Raw genomic sequence first — 22,997 nt, 5'->3', positions numbered from 1 at the left:
GCTCTACAGAAGCACCAGCTTGGCTTCTCCATGTTCAATGAGTTGTGTAGGTGGTGTCTTCAGGAATGGGGCCTTGTGGTCAGTTTGTGGAGAGCAACCTATAGTCTTGGCAACAGCCTGGGTTGTTTGGGGGTTCTCATGGGAGTCTTTTGACCAACAACACAATTAGATGTAGCCCATTGCAGGCACTGGAAGCTTCATTAGGTGACAAGAGATGACCAGTTGGGGCTCTGTCTCCCCTATTACTTGGTGATTTCATTTAGATTGCTTTTATATAGGTGTGTATTTTAGGAAGCTTCTCCTGTATTAGGTTTCTGTATCATCACTCAAATGGCTCTTAATTTTAGCTGTCTCTCCCTGTATTGCGTCAGTTTTCCTTATCTTCCCTACCCCTCCTTCTGTCCCAGTCCCCATTCCCCAATCCATCCATAGCTTAATTCTGTTTCCCGGCCATTCTGACAGGTGTCAGATGAAATCTCAAAGCAGTTTTTTCTTCAGACTATTGCAGTTTTGTTGTTTTTGTTTGTTTGTTTTGGTGTTTTTGTTTTTATTTTTATTTTTTGAGACAGTGTTTCTCTGTGTAGCCCTGGCTGTCCTAGAACTTGCTTGTAAACCAAGCTGGCCTTGGGCAGAGATATAACTGTCCCTGCCCCTCCCCCACCAGTTCTGGGATTAAAGCGTGTACCACCACTGCCCAGCTCAAAGTAGTTTTGATTTGTATTTCCCTGATGATTTACAATGTTGAACATGTTTTTAAGTGTTTCACAGCCATTTGAATTTCCTCTATTGAGAATTCTTAGCTTAGATCTATACTCCAGTGTTTAATTGTTTTTTTTTTCTTGATTTTTTTTTTATAGATTTTAAAGTTCTTTATGTCTTTTGGATATTAGGCCTCAATCAATGTGTAGTTGTTAAAAAATCTTTTTCCATTCTGTATTCTGTTGTTTTGTCCAGATGTTGGTCTTAAAGGGGCTGGTAAATGTCCTTTTTAGGGCTGAACACTCAGCTGTTCCTTATGCTCGGCATCTTAAACAACTACTATTTTATGCATTCACCACTGTCATTGCAGAGTGAAGCTTCTCTGATTAAGACAGAGTAGCATTGTCTACGGGTGTAAATGTTTGTGGTTAGAAGACAGTTTGATGCCACATTAAGGTAGTTAAACAAGTATAATATGTTGCCCCCTGCATAGTATAGGACCAATGCTCTCCCCAGCCAGTGGTTGTCACCAGATGTATAGTTCCATGATTTCCTCCCATGGATCTTGCCCCAAATCCAATCATAGAATAGTTGGTTGCTCCCATAACTGTGATCCCACTATTTCCATTGTGGGCACATGTTGGCTGGTGGATTGGCATTACAGTTCATAGCGTTCACAGCTGAGTAAGTCTATGGATGCTTTTTCTCTCCCAGTGACCATGAAATCTAGCCAACAGGTTCATTAATAAGTTTGCTGTGTTTAGATCCCACAACTCTGAATTATCTTAGTCTGATCCTCTGGGAGCTATTTGAGAACTCTTAGCTATACGCATCATGCAAACTAATTTTTTCCTATAAATATGCAAATTATCTTACCCCTTTTTAACCAGCTTTACCTCCACACATTCATCTCAATATTCTTGATTTATAAATGTGTTCATACTATGGATTCTTCCTTTAACTGGGTCCCTTATGAGCAAAGTAAAATCTTTAGTGTATATCATTTTATATGTGTACAACAGCTCTGAATTTATAATTTTGAAAACTGTCTTTCCATAATGGGAATGTTTGAAAATGCATCTTGATAACTGGTTTAATAGTTGAGGGGTGGCTAATTTATCTTCATTGATGGTAAATGGAAACAGATAAGAGCCAAGTAAACAGAGATGATCTGCAGAATATTTTAAAATTTCGGTTGCCAGCAGTGTTCATGTTTAAAAGAATAAGTCGCTATCTATGTTGTCATTTTAAAAGCAGTTCCCGTATTTTGAATTAAATGCACAGATTCATGGTTTCTTCAAATTAATATGATTATGGAAAAGAGCTGGCTCTCATGTTGCTGGTCAGATGGTATGTGTACATTTAGTTGCTTATCCTGCTCAGCAGATGGCTTGCTCCAAGGCAGCAGTGCCGTGGCTCTGTTCACTGGAGTATCTCAAGTGCCATCCTTCTCCCAGGCACATGGTGTGGACTCTACACATTACTGATGAATGACCGAGCAAAGAGAAGGATCAGGATTTGTCCCTCATCTTTGTAGGCACCGAACCCCAATTTTATCTGTTTTTGAGTATGGGCATTTCAGAAGCAACATTCATCAACACACATCTAAGAATGATTTACAAGACAGAGCACTACACTTTGTTAGTGGGGAGTAACCAACCACACAGTGGGCTGGGTACTTGCTACGGGCTTCGCTAGGGGAACAGAACTAAGGGAGTGAACACTTGTTATAAAAGATTTATCAGGTTGGCTTATACCAAAGGAACCAGTTAGTCTAGCAATGGTTGTCTGTGAACTAGAGAATCTGAGAACCTAGTAGCTGCTCAACCCACAACCCTGAGCCTCAGCAGTCCCAGGCTGATGCTGAAGACCTGGAGAATTCCTGATGAGCTCCTGCCTTCACAAAAAGATGGGTTCTAATGTAAGCAAAACATGGCGGCAGCAGCGACCACAAAAGGATGGAAGCACTGACTAGCAAGATGCAAACAGAACAACTTCCCCCTTGCAAATCTTTGTATCTGGGCCTTCTGGAAAGGTCTGTCCACTTAGGGGTGGGGGGAATCTACTCCATTCATTTCACCCTTGCTGCAAACACCCTCACAGACCACCCAGAGGCATGTCTCTTAGTGGATTCTAGTTCCTATGGAGTTGAAAGTCAAGATCAATCATTACACTTGCTCTTCTCCTATCAGAATCCCACACAGGGGTAGGGGAGCACACCATAAGGAATTTGCTTGGTGATCTTAGGTGCAGAGGTAGGACCCTGGCGGTCATCATAACCTGAGTCCCAGAGACTGACCAGCCTGTTAGACCCCTCTGCGTAGGGTTTTCCGCTAGTGGTCAGCATGCTGTCCTATCTTATCACTCTTGGATGAAGAAGGAATATTAGAAATACTTACCTAAAAAATTCATTCTTTGAGCCTTCTGTTTTTAGAAACTATTCTCTGCCTATTATTAATGCATCCATTCCTCCGAGAGAGAAAAATTGATTAGACTTTAAGCTTTATGTTGTGGCACCCATTATGTTACCATAAATAGAGCATAGCCGCTCTTGGAGTTCCTGAGAGCCTTACATGCAGATTGTTCCTTGGAATGTTTTACTTGGCGGGGGGACTGATTGCATGATTGCATGATTACAGGTCACACTCAGAAGGTGACATTAATTCTGTGCTTTAGAGGTGGTGGTGGATGTTAAGTGCCAATGGCGGTATTCTGCAGACTTGTGTACCATCGTTCCTTTGAGAGATATTCTCTGCGTTATCAGAGTTGTACTGTTTAATTCTTGGCAAGAACCAGTGCAGTCTCCCCAGCTTCTTGCCAGGTGGACTTGTAGCATGACCATTTTCAACTCAAAGATGACTTATCAAAACAGCATTTTCACAAAAACCCAGCACCTACAGAGATGACACTGATAGGAGAAATGCCTCATTTGGTCTCTTCTCCCCCAAGTCTTATTAAAGAGTCCTTCCTCCCGACACATTGAAGTAATGAAAATGTGCCTAAAGGCTTGTTTGTTGGCACCAAGCAAACAAATTCTATTATTAAGTAATAAAGGCCGTCAGAATTCATGGTATCAGACTTGCAGGGAATGGAGAGAAAGGGAAATTTGTATCATTTAGTGGTTAGCAAACTGCCATTAAACTCACAGTCAAAGGCCAACCAGCTAGGTGGCTGATGTTTTGGATATCCCACTCAGGAGCGGGCTGCATGTCCCAAGGGGGAAGATTTGGAGCAGAGAAGTGGCATGATCCCATCAAGTGTCCGTGTGAGACAGCCCACTGTGGGCCAATGAGAATAAATGGGGGAAAGAGGCCCGTGGAGAGGGTTAGGGAGAGCAGGCAGGAGGCAAGGGCAGGAGACCCAGAGGCAATGTATAGGACAACAGCTGTAGCTGAATGCCAGTCATGACTCTAAAGTCATATCAGAAAATGAATGACAGGCAATACCAAGACATACAGGATGACCCAGAAAAGAAGCTGCAGACGGGCCCTGACTGTGGGCGGAACCGGATACTGCTGCAGGTTGGGAAGCGAAAGAGAGGCACTGAGGTCTCCTCTGACTTAGTGATGCTCTCTGAGAGCCAGTTGGTGAGTTTATAAACAGGGAAGAGTAGAATAGGCAATAAAGTGAGGGGAATGGCAAAGTGAGTTATTTTGCTTTTGATTTTGAGACAGGAGTGAATTGATGATGGCAATGGTAGAGAGCAAGAGGGTAAGGATGCTTTCAGAAGGAGCAGTAGGGAAGGACCTGATCTCAGAGAAGACGTAGAGGGGTGGGATGGCAGGTGCATTATCACATGTGAGACAGGAGGCCTTTCTTTCAGATGGAAGGTCAGGACTGACAGCTTTGGATTAATCACACCCAGCAGCACTGTGTCCTCTGAAACAGGCAGCATGACTGAGTGAGATGTTAGAAGGGCAGTGAATGGTCAAGACAGTAGGAGAACTGAATGTGCAGAGTGGCCACTGAGAGAACTGGGGCTTGAAATAGAATTGTTAAGGCCTATAGAAGGCCTAGCAAATTGGATGCCATGGATTTATCAAGTCCCAGCCCTATGGGCATCAGGTCTAGGGATATCTATGGTTGGAGCTGCATTTCTTCAGTCACTTATTTTGCAAGGTGTGAGGGGATGTCAGTGGAGGCAGGAATCAAGGGAGCTGGCAAGATGTGACAGATGCGCTAAATGCTACAGGTGCATAGTGAGACAGGCTTGCACAGAGGCAGGTGAGCAGCAATGGCCATCTTACAGAGGAGCATTGTCAAGGAGGACCATTGTAGTCATCTCAGCTTGTTGGTCTGGGAAGCTTTACAAACCAAATTAGTCTCCATGTTCTAGCACATCTCCTGGGAGAGAATCACTGTGCTAGCCAGGACATGTCTCTCTGGTGGTGGAGGGGGTGGCGTGGCAGAGATGCTTGCTGTAGAGTTTGGTCATGAATATATAAGCCCGTAATTTTCTGTTTGAGATAATTGAATAAGAAGTTTTCATCAGAAAATTACAATGAACTGGAATTAAACAGCAGTAATAAGACTTGGAGGGGACAGAAACAGAAATCATACTTGGAGCTTGCAGAATCTCTCCTTGATGTTTGGGGTGGTTTAGACAGTGCCTCTGAATTCTGTTCCTCTTTCTTTCTCTTCGCCAGCAGCTCAGACCACACTGTGAACTAGTGCCAGGTGGACATCTCCTTATTCATCTCTTAAAATGAGATCCTTGTAGAGGACTATGATGCCATTTGCTTCTGTGGCTTGCCATAGCCAGGACTGCTTTCATCTCCACCCCTATTGATACCAGTCCTTAGAACTGGACTCTTCTGAGCAGGTCTCTGGGTTGGGGAGCAGCTTACACATCAGCCCTGCATGGACTCACGGCTTGTTTTACCAGTTGCTTCTGACTCAGAGCCTTTGGAGTTCCTACTTTTTCATCTTGACTGCTCCCCTTCTCTGCTCCCTTTGACTTATCCGAAAGTTGCCTGCCAATCAGATGTTAAAGGGCGCTCACCGTCACATCCCTTTTGGGCTGCATGCCACTACCTAAGATGGAATCTGTCATCCAGTCATGAGTATTTTCATCTCAGAGCTTAGAAGGCCTTTGTTCCCTTCCTCCAGAGTGTTTTAGAAAGGAGGAGGAAAAGGAAGAAACTGAAGATTTTGAATGAAAAACAGGGACAGAGAGACACAGAAAGCAAAGGGATGTAGAAAGGTCCCCTGTCTGTTCTCCGGGGATTGAGGGACTCCCTGCAAAGAGAGGTGTCTGTAGCCCCAGTGATGATAAGAATAATTGGCCTGAACTGAGTGGCCTGAAGATAGATTTCAGTGATGAATTTAGAGCAAGAAGACAACAGTTATTTATAGGCTTCTGTGTATCAGATGTTCTCATACATACATACCCCACTTAATCCCTTTAGCTACTTGACTGGGAAGAATTAAGAAAGAGAAACTCACAGGCTGAAGGCTAAGGCCAGAGTGAAGCCCATAAGGCAAGGTCAGCCCCACTAACCCCAAAGACCCTTTTTGGCTTCTCCAGAATCCATCCTGTCGTCTCCACTGTGCATCAGGTACCCTCATCTGATTTGTATGCAGCCTGTCTGGTCTGCAGCTGAGCAAAGCTAGTTTGTTTTTATTAAGATAGATCCTCTCCAGTTTAAGGAAAGGTGTATGAGACAGTTCTGCTGGCACCTGGTTGTCACCGTTCCACAATTGAACATTACAAAGCCATCGTAATTTAAAGCATCGCTGACTGGGTAATTCACTTCATTAACGGTGCTGCCTGAAGAAAACACACTACACATTAGCAATAAACAAATGCCTGTGAGTGCGATAATACATGGGAGTTGCACAGGAAGTCCTGTTAGGGAAAGAGTGGAGGAGGGGCAGTGGTGGGAGGAGGAACGGCAGACCACAGTTTAGGGGAGTCGGTCTCCCCTTCCACCCCGTATTCCAAGAGCTGAAATCGGGGTCACCAGGCTTGGAGCCATCTTGCTGGCCCTCAGAGAGACTTTGCGACCCCACAGGTAACCCACACCCAGTAGTTTCAGAATGCACCGTAGAGAGATCTTGTAGAGTCAGTCGTGAATCTATTTTGCTCTCCTCTTTACCTGCGTGCCCCCTTCTCTCTCGCCTCGCATACCCAGGGTCTAAAGAAGTGCGGTCTGTCGTGTCTTTGTCCAGATCTCCAATCTGTTTGCTGGGCTCCCTGCTGGTTGACTCGGACGCAGTGTGTCTCCATTGAACACTGTGTCCATGACCGTCACTGTGTCTAAGAGTCAGTTAGTTAGCATGCTTGTGTCCATGAGATTCCTTTATTTCTGAGAGTCAATTGAACAACGTGTGTGTGTGTGTGTGTGTGTGTGTGTGTGTGTGTGTCTCCTCGTGTGCTAGAGTCCATGTCCTTTGTCTTATGCTGTTTTTTGGTTTGCTTATGTCTACCTCTGATTTTCTGAGTTCATAAAAGCAAGCATGTGGGACTCGTTACAACATTCAGAGGCCAGCTCCGCCTGTGTTCTTCATGGAGCAAACATTAATTTCCTGTGTCTCTGAGCCTCTTACCCAAGACAGCTATTTTTTTTAAAAAGGCTATTTACATACAGTGAGTGATTAAAACCACTCAGTAGCGTCTTCATTAAAGATACTAACATGAAAATACAAAAAATACAAAAAATAAATGGAAATACAATGCCTTCAACATGGATTTCTTTTCAGTTTGACTTTACAATGTAATTTTTTAAAAATTTAGACCCATCAGATGTGAAAATATCAATTTCCTTTTCCAGTGAGAAATTCGATAATGAAATGAAAACCAGACTTCATTTGGATATATACCTTATCAATGAAATCTGATTTTTGTTAATAATATCTTACATACTTTCATTTTAAATCAATCTTTTTTTCATTTTCTTTCACGAAACAGCACATATCTGGAGGAGAAGTCACCCCAGCTGACAGAGAAATGCAAAAATATGCAGTCTGACTTGAAGTCTTTATTTAACAAAACGAGACGGTAAGTTCCACTCTTCACATTCAATTTTAAGTAAGTGTTTTGTATTCAAAGCATTCCGAAGCGTATTTGAAATCATTTGGAAAATAAGGTTGTGCTCACAGCAGGATTGTTGGCTCTGAGAATGTCCCCTTGTCGAGGAAGATGGGGGAGGGATGACCCGTGCAGAGCAAGGTCGTCCCCTGGCTGTAGGACTCAGCTTATCTGTCCCAGAGCCACATTTATTATGCCCGATGTATTCTAGCTGAAATTTAAAGCCTGTACACCCTTCTGAATTTGATGTGTGGTTGAGGCATTATCCTGGGAAAATGCTCACTTGAACAAAATTTTGCTTACAACTTCAAGTTCATGGTTTACCTCTGGCCCCAGCTGTGGCTCTCCCATCACTCACAGACTGGAGCTTACAATCTCCAATTTTCAATAATCTACCACATCCTCTTTTTCAAACTAGGGAACAGGCAAACCAAGATCTCTACACTTGAGGCATGGAAGAGGCATCGGTGACCTGAGATTCTGGTATCAGGGTCACTGCTTGGATCATAGCTGGAAAGGCTAGCAGTGTTGGACTGAGGAGGTTCTGTGCATGAAGCTTGGAGTTGGGTTGTGCTTGTAACTCCCCTTAAGGAGGCTGGAGATATATCTCAAGTGGTAGGGGCTTGTTTAACACATACAAGCCCTAGGTTCAATCCCAGTACTGCCAAAAAGAAAATGAAGCGTGTGTGTAGGGGGAAATCTTCCTGAAAGGACGTGTTCTGAGTTTCATTTTGCTGTGTGCTTAGCTGATAGGGTGGTGGGGGCGGGAGAGGGGGGTAGTAACAGGTAAGAGATGGAGCTGATTTCTTCCCAGGAATCTGTTCCAGGGAGACTGACCCAGGGTCCATCTTCATGCTTTCCTTCCATTCTTTATGTTAATACTCCCCTTACCTTTCAATTATAAAAATGGTGCTGGGGGAGGAAGACGTTGAGCAGGTAATCCACTTTCTCTTTTTCCTGAGTGTGTGGGAGACTGACCTGAGCAGAGAAGCCAAGGTAGGTGGCCTGGTCCAGCCTGCTTTACAACTGCACCTTGGTACAAACCAGTTTAGGACTTTCACTTAATACATTGAGCCCTCCAGCAGGCTGCTTCCTGACTAAGGTAGAGCTGAGTGTTAACCAGGATCCAGGAGACAGGACCCGTTAGAAAATGCTGTGCAGGCTGTGCACTTTCTTGGGTATAACAGGGAAATGTTTCACAATGGTGCCTGCTTTGTGAAGACTCTCATGTACCTCACATAGAAACCTCATTGAAACCTTGTTCTAGACCAGGTCCACCGAGGGAAGGCAGGACCAACATGGTAACCCTTGATGTCCCATGCGTCTCTTTGTTTTGTCTGAACCTCCTGACAAGATCCTTGAAACTATTAGAAAGTGTAACAATGTTAGTGGGCTCTGAGTTGAGTTGATCTCATTGGACATCCTAATCCTGTACAAAGGATGGACTGTTAGTGACTTACCCTCTTTCTGTTCTGATCCAGATGAGTGCTAAGGTTCCTGGAGAAATTGCCCATGCTGTGTGGCCCCTATGCCACACCCGATGCTGGTGCTCTGCTCACCCTTCTAGCCCATAATAGCTCCCCAGTTTTCAGCTATCGTTATTCAGAAAGGTGGACCTACCCAGGCTTCATCTTTTACTGTTTGTGGTATTTGTTGGATTCAAACATGTGGGAACATGCATAAGAAATCAAGAAGCAGGGGGAAGGAACAAGAGTGCTCTCCATGCACAGCCATTCCAGGTTTCCAGGTCACATCACTGGTCAAAAGAGGAACATGACTTTATGACTGTCTCCCTGCTCCCCGTTTCTGTCTTGTCTCTCTGTTTCTCTCTGAATCTCTTGTCTCTCTCTCCCTCCTTCCCTCCTCCATCCCTCCCTCCTTCCTCACTACCCTCTCCCTTCCTATCAACTCAGTGATATATTGTTAAAAGTCCCTGAAATCTGCCCTCACCCTTGAGAGCAGTCCCTTCTATAATTCTTTAAGTTACACAGTTTGAGTTCTCTGTGGGTCCCGCAGTGGCCTGAGCTTACTGTAGACTGCTTGGAACACCTGTGTCAAGATTTCTCACCTTGTGCCGTCCCCTCACTAGACTCAAAGTGGCTTCTGCATTGTAGATGGCACTTCACATCTGTTTTGATCCTGTCCGACCTGTTGTATTGTTTTGGGGCCTGTGGATGTTACAAGGCTTTGGTCTAGCATTTCCAGAGATACTCTCACTTCTAAACCTTTTGTAGTTCCTGTCACATAAGCAGGCACATGAGGCTAAGAAACAAGAAAACTGAAAGAAGAAAACATGGTTCTTGGCTCCAGCATGCCCTGTGGAAATCTGTGTACGCCTTCCCTCAAATACATGTCAGCATATGGCCCTTGCCACTCACTGTCTTTCTCACTGATGTTGTCCAGTGTTACTTCTTAAAGTCCCCAATGGAAGGATAGTCCCTGTCTGCACATCCTGGCACAGTACTGAGTCAGCATGGGGGAAGTTCTCTAATATTCTGACCTGAGGTCAGGGAACTGACACCTCCGGGTGTGCTAGGACAGAGCAGTCAACTGCAGCATGCTAATGAGAATGACTGGGCACATGCTCTCCTGTGCATTTTCTCAGTCTTGCCCTGTTGTTTGCAGTTTGATGGCAAGACCTTTCCTAGCCGCTCTTCTGGGACTTGCCTTCCCATTACACACACACAATTTTCAACGAGCCCATATAATTAGCCTGCGCTAGGATTCTGTGCAGCAGAGGTCTAGGGAGAGCAGGCACAAAGGGCCCACTGCTAAGAAAGTGTTATTCTTGCACACAGGAGACTAATGTTTTTTGTTTTTTTTTTCATTTGTATTGTCTATTGTCAGGAATTGTGCGTTCTACAACCAGGGGACAATTAGGAAACTTGCAGGGGACAATTGGGAAAGCCATTCAGTGTATGGTGATAAAAAAAAAAAAGCAATTTCATTTTCTTAGAAATAATTATTTAGCCCTATTTTTGTCATGGTCTGTTAAAGACTTAGAATTTTCTCTTTCATCGGGCAATTTGTCCCTTTCAGGTTGCTAAAATAGGGTTTAGGAGGCAGAATTACAGTGGGAGGAAAAAAAGCACCCTTTTTTTTCTGCCTAGTGTTGACTACATTTTTGAATAAAAGAACAATTAAGCAGTAGAATTAGGATAATCAGTAGAATGAGTCTTATGCATGGCAATTTCTCTCTCTGTCTCTTTCTTTGTGCGCGTGCGCATGCACGTGCATGCATGTGTGTGTGTTATATTTATATGTACTTGTTAATGAGGTTATGTGGACCTGTGCATGCATTTGTGTGCTTGTCCATGAAGGCCAGAGGTGCATGTTGAATGTCTTGTCAATCACTCTCCATTCTCAGTCTGAGACAAGGTCTCTCACTGAACCCAAAGCTCATCAACTTTGCTAGCCAATTTGGCTGGTTATTGTGCTTCAAGAATATGTCTATTTCCTCCTCTTCCTGCAACTGGGGTTCAGGCATACAACACCTCTCCTGCTTTTTAAATGGATTCTGGGGACCAACCACACTGTGGCCCTCATGCTTACACAGCAGGCACTTTAACTACATCCCCAGCCCCAAGATTCTTTATTCTCTGTTTAAAACCATGAGCTCCTAGGTGAGCAGGGCATTGTTTTTAGTTCTATCTCTCATGCCTAGACATGAATTAGTTGCTTCATAAACATTTATGGAATAAGTAAATTAATTAAGTCTGCAAAATAACTACTATACCATATAATCTATAAATATTAAAAATTAATCACTCAAACCAGAAGTTTTAACTCTTTTGATGCCAATTTCCCTTTCTGTGGCTCTTCTCATTACTTTGGGCTTGTGCCTTTTGGGGGGTTGATTTTCTAACTGATCCATTGCCCCTGACTGCCTCCAGGTTTCTCCAGTATAATCCTTTTCACTGGGTTTTCTACCAGGTAGAAATATTAAACTGTATTAAAAATACAATCTTATCATTGCTAGTTTTCCCATTTCTCATTATGGCAAACATTATTTACATATCTTTTGCTCATATGTCTAGAAACAATGGTGGTATGGATGTCCAAGCTGTCCACTGTTTTTCTGACTCTGTTGTTATTACTCAGATTTTCTTTGTTGTAACCAGTACCAAAGACAAAGGAACTTAAGAAGAGAAAAAGAATTCTGGGGCCACAGTTGTAGATGCTCCTGTACACGATTAGACAGATACAAAGCATTTAGGCCTCTGATGGGAAAGCAGCATGTTGTGGCAAAGCAAAACTGTTTCCCACATGGCTGGAATGCAAAGTCAAAGAGAATCCCAGAGTTCTCTTCAAAGGCTCACCTCCAGTAACCAAAATCTTCCTATCAGGCTCCACCAGGAAATGTTCTAGCATTCTCAAGGGTGCCAAGCTGGGGACTGAGCCTTTCATGTTTAAGATTTGAGGGACATTTAACATCTAAACGCTAACAATTTTTGAACTTTCTCTTCTTTGTGGGTCCACAACTCCCTCTACAAATTATAGTTATATTTATTTAGTTTCCATTGTTTGGCCAGAATGATGAACTACTCTAGTGAAATCTCTCAGAACGCAATGTCTTAATGCAAACTTCTATTTGCCAACTCACAGTGTTCAATATTCCTTCCTGATGAGGAAGCTCCCTTGGGAGTCTTCCCCCTGAATATTGACTCAGTGATTCTGATAGTTACCTCTAACAGGCAGTGCCCCGGAAAGACAAAGGAAAATCCTGTATTCTATACTGCTTACAGAAGACTCCAGTTATACTCACATTCTACTGACTGCTTTGAGTCAAGAAACCATGAATGGGTTTGATGTGGGGTTGGTGTTCGGGATGTAGTGTCTATCTAGGGAGCTGCTTGCAACAAAAACTTGACACTCTAAAAGGAGACTACTGTCAGCGGATGTAAACCAGGCATCTCTACTCCATATGTTTCCAGTAGCTTTACCATTCCAATAATCATATTAATTATAGGCCTTATCTTAGTTAGGGTTTCTATTGCTGCAATGAAACACCATGACCAAAAGCAAGTTGGGGACAAAAGAGTTTATTTGACTTATACTTCCCTATCACTGCTCATCAACGAAGGAAGTCAGAACAGGAACTCAAACAGGGCAAGGAAGCTAGAGGCAGGAACTGATGCAGAGGCCATGGAGGAGTGCTGTTTACTGGCTTGCTCCCCATGGCTTACTTAGCCTGCTTTCTTATAGGACCAAAGACCACCAGCCCAGGGATGGCACCACTCATGATGGGCTGGGCCTTCCTCTATCAATCACTAATTAAGAAAATGCCTTATAGCCAGATCTTATGGGCACATTTTCCTAATTGAGATTCCTTCCTCTCAGATGACTTTAGCTTGTGTCAAGTTGACATAAAACTATCCAGCACAGGCCTCCTAAGGTGTCTCTTCAAATGAAAAGATCTAGTTCTTATAAACAACAGCTTAGGTTGAGGATGTGGCTCATCAATAGATTGCTTGCCTATCATGCACAAGAAGCTCTGGGTTTGATTCTAGTACCACATAAAATTGTGAATAGTGGTTGTAATCTCAGCACTTGGGAGACAGAAACAAGAGAATCCAAAGTTCAAGATTCTCCTCAGCTCTGTAGGAAGTTTGAGGCCAGCCTGGTCTAGAGACCCTGTCTCAAAAAAAAAAAAAGAGAAAAAAAAAGAAAGAAAAAACCAATCTGGAGATATGGCTAAGTGGTTAAAAGCACTATCTGCTCTTCCAGAAGGCCCTGGTTCAATCCCCAGGAACCACACAATGACTCACAACTGTTTGTAATTCCAGTCCCAGAGGATCCAACACCTTTATCTGACCCCCAAGGGCACCATACTCATGAGGAACACAGACATACATGCAGGAAAAATAACCCTTACATACAAATAATAAAATAAAAAATTTTAAAGCAAGGTGAAAGTGTAACAAGAATCTTGTACATTTTTTGACTTCTTGAGCATTTTATGTGGCATCTCTAGTGAGAGGATTAGTGGTCCTCCTCAGAAGTAAGTATAAGCTACTGCCTTGTAACTTTCTGCAAAATCATCAAAGCATGAAAGACCCACTTTGTATTCAGACAGTTTTCTGAGGTAAGGTACAATGCTCAGAATTATGATTCAGAACTTCTGTCTGGCACTGCTGGGCTGTGACTGGACCATAGACTACCTAGTCAGTATATACGTTATTCTTGTATGCCATTCCATTTTCAATTACAATAGAATTTTCTGAAGGATATCACCTTCGTGGGACGGCATAGAAGTGTTTGTTAAGGAGGTTCTGTACTGCAGGGTGAAATCTGAAGTGGATTGAAGACTGCCCCTAAAACGTTGTCATTCTTTATTACCCTGGAGAGAACAACATGACCTGAATTGCTGTGTGAAAAGAGATGGTGTCAATTACAGCAGATCAGCCAGAGTGTGAGCATTCCACTTGACAGCCTGCTAACAAAGCAAGCATTCCTGAATCTCAAGTTGTCTGGGGGAAAGAAATATTTTTTTAGTCCTATGCAAGATCTTTTAAATGACTTGTATCCCTTCAACTTTAAATCCATGATGACTTTGAAGGTGGCATACACAATTTTGTCTCTCTGTTCTTCTCTGACCTTTTAAACTGGTCCTTTCTGATTAGCTTTTAAGGACCCCAACATCTAGCATGCCTTCTTGTTATTGGTGAAGAGAATTAGATCAGAAAACAGCAAGTGAAGACCAAAAAGCCTGTCAACAAACAGAAAATAAGATTCACATCTTAAGAGACTGGAGAGTCCTTCGCATCTTGTACTCTGTTCTATGGTAAAGCATTTCCCTTGTGCTCATTTGTATCAGTTGCTTTTGATTTTAACCCATTGGTATGATTCATACTAATAAATATTTTAAGTTTAAAAAAAAAAAGAGAGACTGGAGAGATGGCTCAGTGGCTAAGAGTGCCTGCGGATCCTTCAGAGGACCCAGATGTGGTTCCCAGTACCCATGTTGAGCAACTTACAACAGCCTGTCACTCCAGCTACAGAGGATCTAATGCCCTCTTTTGGCTTCAGCAGGCACCTGCACCCGTGTGGGATGCACACAAAAAGAGATCCATATCTTACATTTCTCTCAGAGACAAAGCAAGGGCTGCTCCTCCTGCTGGTATCAAAATTTAAGTTGGGAGGCGCACGAACTGATATTGAATTCTGTGACAGCTTTCTTCATTTTCAACAAAACATATTTCTTCAACACTCTTTAAAGGGTGTTTAATGATACCTTGCACCTTAATGGGCTTAAGAGAATGAACAATCACAAACTGGAGAACTTGAAGCAATAATTTCTTAAGTGCTTCTAACCAATACACAGTGTTTGGTTTTAGTACATTTGCTTATCTTTTGAAGAAATCTGACTCCATAAGGTTAAAAAGAAGTGAAAAAATGGGATTATGACTTATTCAAAATCAGCTGACCCAGTCAAGGAAGGGGTGAAAATGAGATCTCTCTCTCTCCCCGCCCCTCCCCCCGCCCCGTGTGTGTGTGTGGGGGGGGGAGTGTGTGTGTGTGGGGGAGTGTGTGTGGGTGTATGTATATGTGTGTATGTGTGTGTAGTGTGTGTGTGTATGTGTATATGTATGTGTGTATATGTGTGTGTGTGTATGTGTGTGTGTGTAGTGGGTGTGGGTGTGGGTGTATGTGTATGTGTGTGTATATGTGTGTGTGTGTATATGTGTGTGTGTGTGTGATTTCCTGATATTGAAAGATAACCATCATGGTCCCGAATTCCTTAATACTCAGTCGTAGTTACTCGGTGTCATTTTCACAGTGCAAACTGTATTATTTTAAATGTTTGTTTCAAAGGAAAATGGGAAAAAAATGACTTTCTGGTTAAGGTTTATTATGAGTGTGCACATCAGTAATTTGATAAAAAGGCTTTAGTAGGAAGATTATGACAATAGAAAGCATCACATGTAAAGTCACTGAAAAATAATTAGAATTACTTCCAATTTTAGAATAGCTACAAAGGAAATGAATGTTGGTTTTCAAAATCTCCCACATGTGTTTTACATGTGATAGTCAGACTTCCAAGACAGTTCTGAAGGTCATCTTAGTGGTACTTGCCATCCCACAGAACCATTAGGCTAGTGCGAGATGGGATGGGTGGTTCTCCAGATTGTGATGAGAGACTGTGGCCTTTGCTTGGCTGCCCCATGGATTGTTTGATGTGATAGAAATCAGCTGCCATGCCATGAGTCTCAGTACGGTCCTCATGACAAGGACCTGCCACCTACTATCAAGGGCAAGCATCATCTTGTCAGCCATGTGAGGGAGAGGCTTAGAAGTGGACCTTCAGTACCAAACAATGTCTTGAGGCTGCTACGTAGTGAGAGATGATGCATAGCCACTCAGCTAGGTGGCTCACAAATTCCTGACCTATGCCATCATAGATGCTTACCATTTTAAATGACTAAACTTTGTATTAATTGACCACATACTCATGGACAACTAATTCATAATTCATTCTCAATTCATAATGCTTTAGATAATTATATTTTCATCATAATGACAACAGTTGTTATGACCCTAGTCACCAACAGTGATGACCACAACTTCCTGTTTTGTGGCTCCATGATCTTCCAGCTATTTTAAATGCTTGTGGTCATTCACCAGAGTAGATTTTTATTGTAAAACCCCAAATGTGACAAATGAGCTCTAAATGATTCTTTGGCTTGCAGAACATCAGATAGTTATCATGGCTGAGCCAGGATTCATTTTTGTAGGTTCTGTTCTTAGATCTCTCTGATACCACTCATAGTGAGTACAGGATCATAATTCACAAATTTTGGCAGAGAAAGGTGTTTGATTTTATAATGTGAAGCTACTCAGAAGAATTCATCCAAAACGCTATCCATTTCCTCTTCCATACTTATTTTACTTAAACTTCTATACTGTAACTACATTGACATAGTATTATTACCTTGTGTAGAACTACTTTAGTTGCAACTTGCGTGATCCAGGGCCTTCTCTTGGTTAGAACATGGTTGGTGGCTAATTATTGCCATAGTTCAGAATTGATATCTGAAACTCGATGTTCGGGTCATAGATTACATTTTAACGTCAGAGACATATAGCAAATCGTGTATTTCTGGCTCTATAATAGGAATAGGGAGAAATGTTTTCAGTCTGTACCCTGTCAATACAATACGCCTTTCATTCATGTGGGAGCTTTCTTAAAGCATATGTGGTTGAGAGTTCCTGAGTCAGGAGAATGTCTGTAAAGACATTTTTTTTTTTAATTATAGTACTAGGCATTGAACCCAGAGTCTTAGGCTGGCAGTCTAGCACTGAGCTTCATCCACAGCTCATGTCATTTTTTTTCTCAGTTCACAGTATATTAAGACAGCTAATTATTTAAACAGATATTTGCAACATGTTGGTTTTCCTTCTCATTTTTTTATTGCTGATTTCTCCTCATTTTCCCTCATATTTGACACTAAGTATGTTCTGGACTAGGTGTGGTGGCTCATGCCTTTTAACCCCAATATTCAGGAGGCAGAGGTAGGCAAACCTATGCGTTTGAGGCCAGCTTATCTTTATAGGGAGATCCAGGCAAGCCAGGGAGACATACCATGGTCTGAACCTCTTTCATCTCTCCTAATTATTCTCTCTTTCACCTACTGCTCCCTTAGAGATTCTTAACAAACACAACAGAGAAATATTATTTTTGATAGTCAGATTAGATATATTTGCTTCTAATATCTTCTAATTTCACTTAAAATAAAAGTCAGTGTTTTATATAGACTATAAGAACCGTTTTTTTTTTACAAAATTTTTACATATATAAATTTTTTACATTTACAAATATACATATATAAAATGCACCAGTAATAGCAGAACAAGGCTATAGTGTGCTAAGAAAATGGCTGGGAATAATCAGCTAATAATTAACACAATGTGTGTTTGGATTCTTAACATTAATAATTTTATGTAATAGTAATGTCACAAAAAGGGGAATAGATCCATATAGGAAGAATGTTTCTATCCATCATTGTCATAAACATAACATAAATAGGAAGCTGATTTTGTTGTTAAGATGGTAAAAATGGTTAAAATATTTAGAATTTTCTATTAGATTAGACATATGCCCTCAAGGCAAGAAAGATGTAAAGGGGTGATGCATGTACCACAAAAGAAAAGTCATCACACACAGCCAACAAATCAAACAGCAGCTGCAAATATAACTATAAACAGTGTCATTCCATTTGAATGGAGCAGAGATTGTCAAAGTAGGATTAAAAGACACAGCGCAACTGTCTATTGTTTACAAAAGACGGACATTGGACTCAAAAGATAAAATAGACTGAAATTAACAGATGATATCACCCAAACAGAAACCACATGAGAACTGGAATAGTTTTAGTGATATCAGACAAATGACATTTTTGGAGACAAGATCTCCCAATGTAGCACAGGATAGCCACAAACTAGCAATCTTCTTGCCACAGTCATCTGACTGTTGTGTTCACAACCATTTTTACAGCAAAATAGTCTTTTTAAAACAAAATAATGTTAATTAGACAAAGATTTCATGATAACTGAAAGACTAATCTCTCAGGATTGTATAATAACTACAAATATGCATCTAGCAGCAGAGCATTACAGTGTAAGAAGCAAAGGCTAGGTGCATAGCCTTCATTAGAGAGCTTGCCTAGCTCAATGTGGTTCTAAGACAATGGTAATTCAACCATAGTAATGAGAGCTGGACATGGTGGCTCATGTCTGTAATATCAGCACTTTCATGGCTGAGACAGGTGAGTTTCTGTGAGTTTGAAGCCAGTCTGGGTTAGACAGTGAGTTTCAGGACACTGAGCTACAGAATGAGACCTTGTCTCAGAACTACACATCTCTCATCTGCCAATAGAAAGACTCTACTACCCCACTTTCAGTGGTAGAAGGAACAACTGAATAGGCACAAGGAGTGCCTGCTCAGAGAACACTATAAATCAAGTAGATTGAGCAGATACCTGGGAATGCTTAACTACAACAGAATGTGCCTCTCAAAACATGGGAAACAATGTCTGGAATAGTCTATATGCTAGCTCATTAAAAAGGCAGTAGATTTAAAACAGAACTGATATCAAGTGCACTAGCTAATCACAGTGGAATGAGATTCAAAATCAATAGCAGAAAAATGACTTTGGAAATTCACAAATATGTGAAAATTAAACAACACTTTTCTTAATGCCTAATGCACCCAAGAGTAAACCAATACATAAATAAACCATATTTGACATGAATGAAAATGAAGACAATAGCCCAAATTTATGAAAAGCGACAGATGATAGGCAAGATCAAGGATTTCTCTTTGGGAGTGATAAAAGTACCGTAAAATTGTAACATTGTTGAATATATATGTGAATGTAATGAAAACATTGACTAATACACTTGCATGGGTGAATCACATATGCAAATTATACTTCAATAAAGCAGTTAACATTAAAGCTTTCCTATGCCTACTGTCTTAGGGTTTTATTGCTGTGAAGAGACACTATGACCACAGCAACCCTTATAAAGGAAAACATTTAATTTGGGCTGGCTTACAGTTCAGAGGTTGAGTCCATTGTCATCATGGTGAGAAGCATGGCAGCATGCGGGCAGATATGGTGCTGGAGAGGTAGCTGAGAGTTCTACATCTAGGTCCTCAGGCAGCAGGAAGAGAGAGTGACACTGGACCTGGCTTGAGCATTTGAGACCCCCAAATCCCACCCCCTAGTGGTTCAGTTCCTTCCACAAAGCCACACCTATTCCAACAAGGCCTAATTCCTACTAATGCCACTCCCTAGAAGCCTTTGGAGACCATTTTCTTTCAAACCAACACACCTACATTCACCTGGGGACTTTGTAGTAACACAGCTTCTGGTTGTAGACTTGGGGTAAGGCCTGAGGTTCTACACTTCCAACAAGCCTGTGCTATGTGATGCAAGATTGTTAGTCTGAGTGGCACTTAAGTGAGGCCCATGACATCAGAATTATTCTTCTTTCTGACCTATCTACTGACATCTTGGTAAATGTCACCCTGATTACCTTGGTCCTTGACTGTACCTGCATACCTTTCGTTCTTCTTTTTGCCCAGAATGTCCTCCTCACACCTGCACATCATATATGCACATCCTGACCACCTCCTTTAAATCACCACCTAACCTTTTCTTCCTAACCTTAAGAGCTTTCCTAGCCACTATACAAAAATTGTCACCTTATCCTGTTCCCCCCCTATTATCTTGCTTGCTTGCTTTCCATTACTTAGTGCCTAGAAAAACTTAAACACAGTACTAATCCATGTCTTAACTAGATTTACTGCAGCCCTCTCCTATTGCAGTACAAACATCATGAGAACATGGATTTTTATGTTTAGTTTGCTATATTATTGATGCTCAGAACACTGACTAATCTACAGCAAGTGCCCAGTAAATATTTATCAAATGAATATTTGCAAATAAAAGGATAAGTACTGTAGGAGTACGTAGAGAATGGATGATGCAAAAGACACAGGAGGGAAGGGTCACCTCTGTGGTGGGAGTCAGGTGGATGTGAGGCAAAGGGTTTAGAGCCACCCACACAAGGCCAAAAAATCTTACCCTCCTGCCCCTCTGACTGTTGTAACTCACTCTTCCTATATGATGCCGCTCAAGGGGCAGGAAATACTATATTTTATTGGTTCTCTCAGACTGTTTGCAATATAGAAGATATTTCTACAATCTGATACTAGCCTGCTGGTTTCATCTCTGAATATCCACTTATATGTCTGTAAATTCCTTTCTATAAGATTTTAAAAAAGAGGCCATCATTTTTACCTTCCAAAAATCTTATACTAGTCATATTTTAAGAGTAAATAGAAAATCTTTAACAGGATGCTCATTTCTTGCTTATTTATTCTTTGTATCCTGTTGATGTATTTGCATGTGCAGAAGGAACTTTCCCAGATACTGAAGATTACACTTTGTTTTCTTCTGTGAGGTCCTGATTTATTTTTACATTGTAACAAAAGATTCCACTGAAGCAAAATTCAGCTATTCCCAAGTACTCCTGAGAAATACCATCGCAAATAGGCTTGCATTGGTCTTCTGTAGTTTTTGCTGTCCATCCATGACTGATCTTGTGTTTTACCTTTTATGCTCTTGCTGGAGTTAGTTAGGACTGATTGCATTAGTTGGGATTCTCTAGATAGGATCATTCAGGAAATAAATGGCAAGAAAAGGAGAAAGTAGAAGGATTTGTGGAATACGTTACCCTGGATCTCTCTTTAGGCTAGGCGGGGCATAACTGTATTTTCCATCTTGGTCCACAGTTTCTGATAAGTGGTCTTATGCTGGCTAGATTTTTTTTTTTTTTGTCACCTTGACACAAGCTCAGGTCATCTGGAAAAATGTCTCCATCAAATTGACCTATAGGCAATCCTGCAGGGCATTTTCTTGATTGATTGGGATTGATGTGGGAAGACCCAGGCATTGTGGACAATGACCCCCCAGGCAGATTGTCTTGGGTGCTATAGGAAAGCACACTGAGCTATAGGGAACAAGCTAGTGAGTGATGTCCCCCATGGCTTTGCTTCAGTTTCTGCCTCCAGGTCCCTGCCTTGATTCCTACCCTGACATAGCTCCACGATGGACCACAAACTGTAAGCTGAAATAAGCCCTCTACTCCCCAAGTTGCTTTTGATCATGATGTTTATCACAAACTAAGACAGGCCCTCTTCACCTGCTACAGTAGCTCTTTCTGGGGATGCTATAGATGTGGGATGGCAACAGCTTTTCCTGGTGTACCTCTTTCCTAGCCCTACTGTGTGCATCACCAATGAGTGCAGCCTTTATCACACCTTCCCACCTGGATAGGAGTTAGAACAGTCCCTCCTAGTTTGCTTAGGTTAGTCACAGCTTGTAGGATCTCCTCCCATGGATCTACATAGTAAATAAAGATACCTCCAAATTTTTATTTCCTAGGATAGATAAATCATCCTTTTATTTAAAAAAAAATCAATGTTAGACATTTTCAAATAATGTGCTGTAGTCCCCTGGAGGCTTCACCTGGGCTGCAAACAAGTACATTGGTACTTTTAGGAGTTAATCTCTGAAGCTGTTCAGTAATATTAATTTAACTTGTTAGAGAGACATTAAACGTATGGAGAGAATGAAAGTTTGAGAGACCTACCTTGCGTGCTGGTTGACAATACCCACAGCATTCTCGTTGGAAGCCAGCATCATATAGAGTTGAAAACCAATGTAAATCAAAGTCTTCTGTTATAGAATAAGTAATAGGGCTGCTACATGGTTCCACTCATTCAGTGGCCACATGCTCCTTTACATTTAGCTTCCATGTGCTCATCAGCCATGCTTTTAAAAAGTATTGCCCAGTAGAAACAATTAGATGAGTGGACTAAAAGTCTTACAGCACTGTATTAACTATAAGCGTTTATTTATGCATTTGTTTATTTATGTTTGTGTGTACATGTTTGTGTGCATGTGTCAGGAAGTGTTCATACAGAGGCCAGGAGTCAAAATTAGGTGTCTTCCTCAATCACTCTCTACCTTGTTCTTTGAGGCAGAGTCTCTCACTGATCCAGATGCTTACTGATGCAGCTAGACAGGGATCCTCCTATTTCATCTTCCAGCACTGAGACTGCAATGTGTGTTGCCATGCCTACTTTTTGTGTGGGTTCTGGGTATCAAACCTAGTTCCTCATGCTTGGGTAGCAAGCAATTTACAGACTAGTCATTTTCTAGCCCCTAAAGGTCTTATTTCATGCAGAGCTATGTGATGATATTTTGTTTGTACTCTAACATATAAAATTTGCCTGAAGATGAGAGGACAGAAGCAGCCACTAGATTAAACATAGAAGCCAGGCAGTTGTGGCACACACCTTTAATCCCAGTACTTGGGAGTCATATGCCTTTAATCCCAGAAGACAGGAAGTGATATGGCTGGGCAGAGAAGGGAATATAAGGCAGGAGGAGACAGGAGTTCAGCACCCTTTCAGCTGAGGACTCAGAGACATTTAGTCTGAGGATTCCTGGAGACAGGATCTCTCCTTCCTTTCGGCCTGAGGATTTAATAGTGGTGAGAAGTTTCTCTAATGGCTGTTCCTTTGTCTCTATCTGATCTTCCAGCATTTACCCCAATATCTAGCTCTAGGTTTTTATTAAGACCAATTAGGATTTGTGCAACAAAGCTGAGCTGCAAATGATTTTGAGTCACACAACATTACACAGCAGCTGACATGATAGTCCTGAGCTGCTCCTCCCCATATCAATGGGCATGG

The 22,997-nt window shown here is 41.8% G+C and overlaps 1 protein-coding gene across 1 annotated transcript in view; it reads left to right on the top strand.

Moving 5' to 3' along the window:
- The window catches only part of St8sia6 (ST8 alpha-N-acetyl-neuraminide alpha-2,8-sialyltransferase 6), a 140,829-nt gene that overhangs the window by 58,557 nt on the left and 59,275 nt on the right, over positions 1 to 22,997 (top strand). Inside the window, exon 3 of the mRNA XM_028870513.2 lies at positions 7,610 to 7,699. Within this exon, the coding sequence (XP_028726346.1) occupies positions 7,610 to 7,699 (90 nt within the window). The remainder of the gene's footprint in view (positions 1 to 7,609; positions 7,700 to 22,997) is intronic.

This window comes from Peromyscus leucopus, chromosome 5 (assembly GCF_004664715.2).
Source record: "Peromyscus leucopus breed LL Stock chromosome 5, UCI_PerLeu_2.1, whole genome shotgun sequence".
Classification (NCBI taxonomy): Eukaryota; Metazoa; Chordata; class Mammalia; order Rodentia; family Cricetidae; genus Peromyscus; species Peromyscus leucopus.
The sequence above is the reverse complement of the archived record's forward strand: the minus strand, read 5'-3'. Positions and strand labels throughout refer to the sequence as shown.